This window comes from Vollenhovia emeryi, unplaced genomic scaffold, assembly GCF_000949405.1.
Source record: "Vollenhovia emeryi isolate VEMERY1.0 unplaced genomic scaffold, V.emery_V1.0 DF939855.1, whole genome shotgun sequence".
NCBI classification, from domain to species: domain Eukaryota; kingdom Metazoa; phylum Arthropoda; class Insecta; order Hymenoptera; family Formicidae; genus Vollenhovia; species Vollenhovia emeryi.
This window is the reverse complement of record NW_011966511.1, coordinates 7,196-17,837: the sequence shown is the minus strand read 5'-3', so window position 1 is coordinate 17,837 and position 10,642 is coordinate 7,196. Positions and strand designations below refer to the sequence as shown.

At 41.3% G+C, this 10,642-nt stretch overlaps 2 protein-coding genes across 2 annotated transcripts; both read right to left on the bottom strand.

Annotated features, from left to right (window-relative positions):
- Positions 1–2,686: 2,686 nt before the first annotated feature.
- On the bottom strand, positions 2,687–7,852 carry LOC105556669. The gene has a single exon (XM_012003763.1). The coding sequence runs from the start codon at positions 7,850–7,852 to the stop codon at positions 2,687–2,689; it is 5,166 nt and encodes a 1,721-aa protein (XP_011859153.1).
- On the bottom strand, positions 2,918–10,579 carry LOC105556667. The gene is made up of 6 exons (XM_012003761.1): positions 10,367–10,579; positions 10,000–10,254; positions 9,814–9,909; positions 9,051–9,122; positions 7,939–8,970; positions 2,918–2,947 (listed from the first exon to the last, which is right to left on the bottom strand). Exons 1-5 carry the CDS (start codon positions 10,572–10,574, stop codon positions 8,747–8,749), a joined length of 855 nt encoding a protein of 284 aa, XP_011859151.1. The 5' UTR covers positions 10,575–10,579; the 3' UTR covers positions 2,918–2,947; positions 7,939–8,746.
- Positions 10,580–10,642: the final 63 nt, after the last annotated feature.

Sequence of the window (10,642 nt, the reverse complement as noted above, 5' to 3'; positions counted from 1 at the left end):
GCCGGATGTCCTGAGGACATCTGCCGGATGTCCTGAGGACATCTGCCGGATATCCTCAGGACATCCGGCGGAACATCCTCAGGATGTCCTAAGGACTAAAAAGTGGCGCTCGTTTGCTATTCCTCAGGATGTCCTGAGGAAGTCCCGGGATGCCCTCAGGACGTCCTCAGGATATCCGCGAAGTCCGTCCTGGACGTCCTGAGGACGTCCTAAGGTCGTCCTTGTGCTATTTGGGTATAATGTAATACAAACATTTTTTAATAAACTGGTTTTTATTTATTTCACACTTATATCCTAATAAAATTATGTTTAAATAAACTTCGTGCCGAGGATTCAACAAACTTCATCTGCTTACACTCCAAAAAGGCAAAACAAAAGAAAAGAATAAAATTTTTTTATTACATTTGCTTTGTACTACATACCTTACAATATTCCTATTGTCGACAAATGCAATTAGATACAATAAATTTTTACACACTTTGACGAGAAAGTACTTTTATGCACGTTTGTTGCCATTTTTTTCCAATATACGGATACAAGCCAGCTATTTCATAACGACCAATATTATCAAGTTACCATTATCATAAAGCAATTTCATAATTATTTATAATCAAGACTTGAGAAAACCGGATTAAAGAATGATCACGATTAAACATTTTTCCCCAAGTATACAAATAGTACGAAATATCATTGGTTTCTTTAAAGCAATTTCGCACAATAGTTTAAGATTTTATTAATAGAAATATTTCAAGTAAACTTTACGGCCAGCTTACAAGGAACTTTTTCCCCAAAGTTTTTGGACTAACTCTACAAATAAGATTGTTTTTCTGACAAAAATAATTTTTTAACGCCATTGTGATCATTGTCGATAAGATAATTTGTCTCAAAAAACTTTCTTCGATCATACAGCCACAAAATATCGCACTATATGCGCAACGTGTGCAATTTAATTTACAAATATAATCAAGTTATTAATTGCACGCATTATCACATTCTTTATTTTTATAAAACGTTTAATGTAACGAATAAAATAGAAAAAAACTTTCATATTAAAACGGCTTAATAAAACATAAAACATGTAAAAAAATTAACTCATTTGCTTACGAACGAATTTATACTTTTCTTTGGTATGTTTTTCTTTCGTCGGAATTATTTGTACTATTAAGGCGATTTTCAAAAGCTACGCCTAACTTTTCTCCCTTTGCTTTTCCGCTCGGCCAGTGAAGCCTACAAGTGACGGTTGTGCCGGCTCAGGATTGTTACATGTCTGCAGGAGCTTGGCATGGGCGCGCTTCATAATTATTAATCTGTTCTTGTGAAATTTGTTTATCTATATTGTTTCTGTAACAAAGAAATATATAAAAATTAATGCAGATAATATTGATTTAATCGATATATATATAATATAAAAGATTCAATTCTGCAATTAAAAAATCTTGTAAAAATTTACTTTGTTTTGTTTTGGCAACGTTCATTTGCATGTCGTAACCACGATTTAATTGGTTCACTGACAGTTTGTTCTGTTGCGTGTGTAAAATTAGTTCGTACAACACCTATAAGAAAAGTAAGACATTAATTTTATTTATAAATTAATATTATAATTAAAAATAACAATATATTATTATAGTTACTTAATATAACTTTCCGTAGCTCTAAATCATAAAATATTCGCTTTTTCTTCCCTCCAATATAATTAAACATACACGCTAATTTATCAGAAATTAAAGTTCGGAGAAGATTAAATACCATTTTTTTTATATCATTTCCACCAACACGCAATAATTCGTTAATCTGTAAGAAAATGTGAGTATATAATACATACAAATGATAAGTATAATATATTCGTGCGTGTACGCACCACACAAACGCATGCAGAAATGATTCCAATTTTTACAATACTTACCAATTTTTTGCGATTTATTTTACTCTCAATTAACAATTTTTCGAAAGCATCTAAATCTTCCATAGTCTCTGTTGGAGATTTCTCTCCCTCTCTTTCCAAACGACAGAGAGTTGTAAGGCTTGGGCGCCTTCCACGCAGTGCTCTCCGGTGTAGTTTCTTCTCGGGAACGGCGTGGTCAAGACAAACGCGTCTTTTAGTTTAATTCACTTTATTAATAGTCAACGACAGACTGCCTAAAACCGATATAATTCCGGATTGCCCGTGTACAACAATCCGCGTAACTGCCACTTAGCCGGTAGGTTCGTTCTCGCTAGGATTTTTCCGTCCTACCTCTGTTACTCGCAACGAGCGTCTGATAGCGTAAAGGGTGGGGGGCCGGGGGCAGCCACGTGATGCGGCTGGTAGCGACACGGGTCGACAGGGACGGATCACTCAGAGACAAACCCTGAGCTACATGTAGCCTATTTTATACCTAACACGCCGCCCGCCTTGAAGGGTTGCCCTTCAACAATTATAGATAAGAAACAAGAAGGCTTGTAGCCACAATTAAGATGAACGCAACGCAGGAATACAATAAAAAATGAAACGCTTAGGCTAAATCGGATGATTATACAAGAGTAACTTAACTTAGATAGTATATTTGGACTTCGCTGGAATAGAAACGAACTTAACTTAAACACTTATATCGTGCAAACATAACGAATAAACAATGACATAAGAAACATTGCACATAGTTACAGTAACTTGAGCGGATATATATGTGTGGTAATTCAGGTACGAGTATTACATAGGTAATATAGCTAACTTTGAAAGCGGCCTGACATAAGACCCTTTGGCTGTTTTGACTGTGGCGGAGCGAGCCAAGCCATCGGATCCTAGATGCACGCCCTCCACTCGACCAGTTATCCACTGAAGAGGCGCTAGGCCTTGCTGTTTTATTAAGACTAACTGGTCGGGCCTTAGTTGCTGGCCCTTGGACGTCTTCCACTTGTGTCTCTCCTGTAGGGAGTTAAGGTATTCGTCGCTCCATCTGCGTGAAAAGTGCTGTCGCATTTGTTCAATTAATTGCCATCGCAACAATGAGTTCGCGTTTACATCACATAAATCTGGGGTAGGAAAACTGTTCAATGGGGCGCCAACCAGAAAATGCCCGGGGCTTAAGTAACTCAAATCGTTTGGATCGGAACTCAACGGAATGAGAGGCCTCGAGTTCAATATAGCCTCAATTTCGCATAGGACGGTTTGCATTTCCTCAAATGTCAGGTTAGCCGAGCCCACGATACGGGTAAGATGGTACTTGGCAGATTTAACCGCCGCCTCCCAGAGGCCCCCAAAGTGAGGAGCATTGGGAGGAATGAAACTCCACGTAGTTTGTTGGTCTCGCAAGAAATGCTCTATAGAAGTCTGTGCCTGCTCGGTTTTAAGAAAGTCATAAAATTCTTTGATTTGTCTTTGTGCTCCAACAAATGTAGTCGCATTGTCGGAATACATTTGCTGGGGCTTGCCACGGCGCGATATCAATCTTTTGAGAGCCGCGATAAACGCATCAGTTGTGAGATCGCTCACGAGTTCCAAGTGTATAGCCTTGGTGGCGAAACACACGAAAACCGATATATATGCCTTGTGATTTCGCGAGTTGCGACGCTTACCCTCCCGCAATGTGACAGGCCCGGCATAATCAACTCCACAGTGTGAGAATGGCCGCGAGATTCTGATCCTGGACGCGGGCAACGAACCCATTTGCGCTTCGGAAAAAACTGGCCTTGCCTTAAAGCATTGCAAACAGTTGTTTATGACCTTACGAGTGGCTGATCTCAGCGAAAGCGGCCAAAACCTCTGCCTGACTGCAGCCATGGTGGCTTGCAAGCCGGAATGCATGTTGCGAAGATGCTCGAGCTCTATTATGCGCTTCGTTAGGATATGATTGCGAGGTAAAACTATTTGATGACACGCGTCGAATGATAATGCGGAAGCTTTCAGTCTCCCTCCGACTCTGATCAAGCCGTCTTCGCCCATGAATGGAGCGAGCGAGAGCAAATTGCTAGATTTATTAATCTCGGCATGCTTGCACAACAAAACGTATTCGCTTGAAAAAACTTGCCTTTGAACAGCCTTGCATACTACGTTTAAAGAGTTTAGAAGCTCCTTCGGGGAAACCACCTTGCTTTTGGGATTAGACTGACGAGGCGTCGAGAGCCTGAATACATAGGCTACAATCCGACATATCTTGTCAAGATTGGAGACTCTGTCGAGTAAGTCATCAATGACGCTGCAATCGAAAGATGTAGCGGATGCACAAATCCTTCTTTGTTCAGGAACCTCGCCTACCAAAGAGTTGTATACGCCGCTTGGCCATTGGGCCTCGGGCAGTTGTAAAAACGGTGGACCGTGCCACCACATCGGTGAGCTTATCAAGTCGTCAGGAAGTAATCCTCGCGATAATATGTCTGCCGGATTGTCGCCAGAAGCAACGTGGCGCCAATTGCTTATGTTAGTCAAGCGTTGTATTTCTCCGACGCGGTTTGCTACGAATACCGACCATTTGCGCGACGGAGACGCTATCCAATTTAGAGTTATGGTAGAATCTGACCATAAGATGATTTCTGTGTTTGTCAAATCGAGTGATGATCCAATTTTGTCGATTAGCTGCGATAACAAAAGTGCTGCAGACAATTCGAGTCGCGGTAATGATACTGCCTTGAGTGGCGCGACGCGAGATTTAGAAGAAAGTAGGTTTGATTGATAGTCTTGATTGCCGACTTTAGTGCGAAGGTAGACGCATGCGCCGTAAGCGCGTTGACTGGCATCGCAAAAGCCATGAATTTGGGAGAGGCTCGGATCAGAGAGAATGCCGACGCAACGAGGAATCTGTAGTTGATTCAAACTTGGGAACTGTAATTTGAGCTGCAGCCACTTTGTATGAACATCCTGTGGGATAGATTCATCCCAGTCCACCCCCGATTGCCATAACTCTTGGAGAATCAATTTTGCGATCACGATGACCGGTCCAAGCAGCCCTAATGGGTCAAATAAACCTGAGATTTCAGATAATATCGAACGCTTAGTCACGACGTCAGGTACTTGGCTAGGCTTATGGGAAAAATGAAATGTGTCGTTGTCTCGATCCCAGAGGATACCCAAAATGCGAAAATCGGAATCCTTATCAAAATATACAAGACCCTCGCTCTGATCACTCACGCCCGTCAACAGTTCGGGACAATTGGATCCCCACTTGCTGAGCTGGAAGGAACCTAACTCTAATAGTTGTATTACTTGATCGCGGATGACTGTCGCTTCTGACATTGAATCAGCTCCGGTGAGCAGATCGTCAACATAGAAATCACGCTTGACATGCAATGAGCCTACGGGGAAGGTATCTGAGTATTGGTCTGCTAAATGTGTAAGACATCTCGTGGCTAGGTAAGAAGCTGCTGATGTCCCGTAAGTGACGGTGGTTAATTCGTAAGCTCTGAAGTCTGAATTGGCGTCACCACGCCAAAGAATCCTTTGTAATTGTGTCTGTGAAGGATGTAGCGAGATTTGGCGATACATCTTAATTATATCAGCCACCAACACGTATTTGAAAGTACGAAAGCGCGTGAGTATAGAGGTGAGATCCTCTTGAACCACCGGTCCTATCATCATAGAATCATTTAATGACAACCCGGTATCGGTTTTGCACGATCCGTCGAAAACGACGCGAAGCTTAGTGCCCTTGGCGGACTCCTTTAGAACGCAATGATGCGGCAGGTAATAAACCCCGGATTGATTTGAGGATTGTTCTATGATCGGCTTCATGTGCCCCAATGCAATGTACTCGTCAATGAACTGCGTGTATCGTTCTTTCAGATCGGGATCTCGACTAAAACGCCTTTCTAATCCACGCAAACGGTTTAACGCGATATTTCTTGAATCGCCGAGGTCGTTTATTAAGTTTTCCTTGAGAGGCAATTTGACTATGTACCTGCCCTGATTATTCCTAGACACGTTCTCTAAGAAATGTTTCTCGCAAAGGCTCTCTTCGAGAGTGTAACTACCTGAGTTACCATGAATGTCGTCTAACTGCCAAAACTTATTTAGTTGATTGTGCAATTCGGTGTTACTGACCGAGACGTGAAAAGCTTGCATCATTCGCGGACGCGTCACGGAACGGTTTAGTCGACCAGCTAAAATCCAGCCAAATCTTGTTTTCTGTAACAGTGGATGCTTATCAGAGGGCTTGATTTGCCCTGTGCACATGAGATTCCAGAAAGTGTCCGCTCCGATCAATATATCGATTTTGGAAGAGATATGAAACTTAGGATCGGCTAGCTCAATGTTTCGCGGTAATTCAAAGGCTGTGCGCTTCATGTTAAACGCGGGAAGATCATCCGTTACGCAGTCGGTTACAATGCAGTCGATAACCGTCGAATAGGGATTTAATCGCGAATGTAACCTTAGTTGAACTGCTTGTGTCGAGCGCGTGGCCGTGTTATTTATGCCTGATATCGCAATGTCCACCGACCGAGGGGTTAGACCTAAAGTATTTAAGGAATCTCGGGAAATAAAATTAGCCTGAGATCCGGAATCCAATAGTACGCGGCAGGATTGTAGCGAGCCGTCCTTGCCTTTAGCGAGTGCGACGGCAGTTGAAAGAAGCACGCCTTCGCTACCGATCGTATTCGAGGCGTGAGTGACCACAGCATTTGGCGCGACCGTATCGGTCGACTCTAGCGAGCTAGCTTCCTCTTTTGTACTATTACTGGCGTTGCATTGATCCGAAGACTGCGGAAGGTGCAGCAATGTATTGTGCTTGCGAGAGCAGGTCTTGCAAGTCCCTGATGGGCATTTGCTTGCGAGATGGGTCGATGAACGCAAGCAATTTAAACAGAGCTTGCGTGAGCGCATCTCCGATATCCGTTTGGCAATCGGGAGAGCTAAAAATTGTTTGCATTGGTAAATAGCGTGTTCGCCCTTACAATAATCACACTTCGAGTTAACGGATGTGTTACACGATGCCTTGTGCTTGTTCGGCGCATGAGATCGCGAAATAGTATTCTTTGTAGAAGCGCAGGGTGACTTACTAGTAGATTCGAGAACTTGACAACGATGGGCTAGGAAATCGTGAAACTGTTTTAAGGTGGGCAATTCAGAGCCCGTGAGCGACAATTGCCATTCTCGCGCTGTGGTTGCGTCGAGCTTGGAACTGAGAAGGTAAACTAAAAGATCGTCCCAAGAATCCGTCGGACGTTTCAAAGCCTTTAATGCATTGATGTGGCGCAAGGAGCCATCCGCGATTTGTCGCAACTCTGCCGCGTTTTCTTTTGCCATGACTGGCAACTCTGTAATTGATCTGAGATGCGTTTGCACTATGACGCGTTTGTTATCGTATCGGTCGTTTAAGAGCTGCCACGCGACCGCGTAATTTGCTTCGGATATCTCGAGAGAACTAATTACCCTACTTGCGTCGTCAGTAAGCGCGGCTCTCAAGTATTGTAATTTGTAAATGTTGCTAAGAGACGCGTTCATGTGTATGAGTGAATAAAATGTGTCGTGAAAGAGAAACCACTCATCATACTTTCCCGAAAATTTGGGAAGATCGAGTTTCGGCAATCTGACATTGGAAAACGAATCCCGCGTTTCAGAGGTATTTAGCGAAGCCGGCGACGCCGTTGCCACACTACGCGGGGTAGACGGGGTACGCATTAATTCGCGTATTCTAGCCGAAAGATTGAAAAATGCGTCTTCGAACGCGACTCTATCTGATGCTTCTGACTCATCGAGCATTTCTAACTGTGCTTGATGAACGTTGTAATCAGCCCAGTGCTGATCTAATTTGGCTTTACGTTCCTCGAGCTGCGCGATTATTGACGGTGACAGTGAGGAAATGCTTTCCACGTAAGTTTTTATGCGCGTGCACGCCGCCTTTACGGTTGTACGACGTTTTTTAATGCTAACGGGGTCGTCCATGTCGAAACAGAGAATGGGTATCTCGGTCAGAGATTAGAGGTTATGAAAGCTTTCCGGTTGGCGAATATGGAACTAGTTTTCCTCACCTGAGTGTCGGGCGCTGAACGCAATGTACGCGCGGAAGGAGACACGGATCGCTGCGTCGTATACGAAGAAGAAGGGGGGGGGGCGCCGATGATCGCAATGATGACGGCTGCCGATGTTCCTCGGAAATGAGTCCTTGCGCTGCCTCGCCGGTCCTGCAGGGATGCGTCGGGGAAGGCCTGCCTGCTGGCACAACCTCCTGGCACCTTGGCTGATTCCCTGGGCTCGGTATTGCTGGTACAGCGGGATTCAAGATGGCCGGCTGGATGCGAGAGAGAGAACAATGGCTTGCCTCTCGTAACGGCCGGTGAAGATTCGCCGATCCTTTGGTAAGATGGATGCGGCGATGTGGCTCGATGCGGCTCGGGTAATAGGTGCTGTCGTCGAGATGCGGACAAGTGAGATATCCGGCTCGAAGGACCAAAACTTTGTTGGAGATTTCTCTCCCTCTCTTTCCAAACGACAGAGAGTTGTAAGGCTTGGGCGCCTTCCACGCAGTGCTCTCCGGTGTAGTTTCTTCTCGGGAACGGCGTGGTCAAGACAAACGCGTCTTTTAGTTTAATTCACTTTATTAATAGTCAACGACAGACTGCCTAAAACCGATATAATTCCGGATTGCCCGTGTACAACAATCCGCGTAACTGCCACTTAGCCGGTAGGTTCGTTCTCGCTAGGATTTTTCCGTCCTACCTCTGTTACTCGCAACGAGCGTCTGATAGCGTAAAGGGTGGGGGGCCGGGGGCAGCCACGTGATGCGGCTGGTAGCGACACGGGTCGACAGGGACGGATCACTCAGAGACAAACCCTGAGCTACATGTAGCCTATTTTATACCTAACAGTCTCAAAAGGAAAAGTATTCATTATCTCTTCCTCCGTAGTTTTGTCTTCTATCTCGTGAGAAACAGATGTTTGAAGATTTTGTAAAATAATATCTATTCTGGTATTCAAAACTTTTCCTTGTTCTTGCAATGAAGATAGTTGAAATCCGACGTCTGTTAGTTTTCTTATAACATAACGTTCAAAATCAGAGCGTGCTAGAATTATAAAATGGAAAATATAAATTAAAATATAAAATATTGTAAAATAAATATTTAAATAACAGTTTTATACTTACATGAACCAATATTACTTGTGTAAGGTCCAACGCTGGACTTGTCATGATAATTCATATCTTTACTACATGTAGCTAGAAAATATATCATACATTTTTAAGAAAACAGAATATTCCCAGTAAACACTAACTGTCAGTAACGTTACATCCATTTTATAATTTCCCAACAATGTGACTGTTGAATAACACATGTCTTATATTGCATTTAAAATCATATATTAAATAAATCATGACCGTTTTTTAAAAATAAGTAATAATAGAGAAACGGCAAACATACAATCAGGTTGATTCTTTTACCTAATATTTTTCATATAAATTTATGTCCATTTCTTTGTAGCAGACTATGCGCTGTTACTTCCGGTCTTGAAATGCAATCTGATGCTAAAGTTAGAATAATACATAATTAAAATTATAATTGAATTCATAATCAATTTAACAACACCGAGATAAATTAAAAAATCCAGCCTAATCGCATATTGACGCGTTTTTTATTATTTGTACACTAACAAAGTTACGTGGGAAATTATTAAGATTGGGAAGTAACGCGTTACTTATAACGCCATTATTGTAACTTTTTCTTGGTAACAATTGTTATTTTATACATGGTTTGTTTTGTATAGTAACGGTAACGCGTTTACGTATATTTTTATAAAATAACGTTTTCAATTCTGCAAATTATAACTTGGTGTAATGTTACTGTTAGTTAGGCGATTAATGTCTTTTAAATATAAATATAATTTTAACTATAAATTATCAATAAATTTACCATAAATGACGTCATTATCATTGTTTGTCTTAATTTCGCGTACATTTGTATTTCCAGATTTCTTTTTATTTTCTTCGCAAGTAGTTACAACTTCTTCTGTAATAATAATAAATTCAATCAGTATAATAATAATTAGATCTTTTACACCCATTATATAAAAATATATACAGTTTGTTTCATATGTACCTGTAAACTGTGTTTTAGATTTATCAAATGTCTTTACTTTGGTGTTAAATGCATTGCCTTTTGTTTGCGGAATCTTAGGATAACATGGTAATTGCGTATTTTCTTTACTAGAATCGCTATCTTCACTGCTTGATATCACCTTTTTCGCTCTGTCTTTTCGAGACTTTTTAAAATTTTCATAATCGTCATTTTCAGAATTAATATCCGACGCCATTTCTGCTTTTTTTAATTTTAAGAAGCCTTTTTCATATGAACCTGAACCGAAAATGCATTTTATTAATGCTTAATACATTTAATAAAAATTTATAACAAATGTCCAATTAATATAAGTAACAGTTTTACTTTGTTGATTTTGTAAGTAACTTACTTGAACTGCCTAATATCTTCTTTATTTTATGCAAGGGCCAATTACTTTCATATGATATGCATTTTTGTACAGCTCTATTAAATTTTAGTTGTGAAGTAAAAGGTGGCCAACGAGCCGCACTTTTATTTTCCGTTATCCAGGAAGTGGGAATCATTTCCATGCCATCTTCAAACTCAATGATGGACCACAATTGTTCCATTATATACATGTACACTGTATAATAATACATCATGTATATATATTTGTATGTGTCTATACGTATATATAGGTATATAT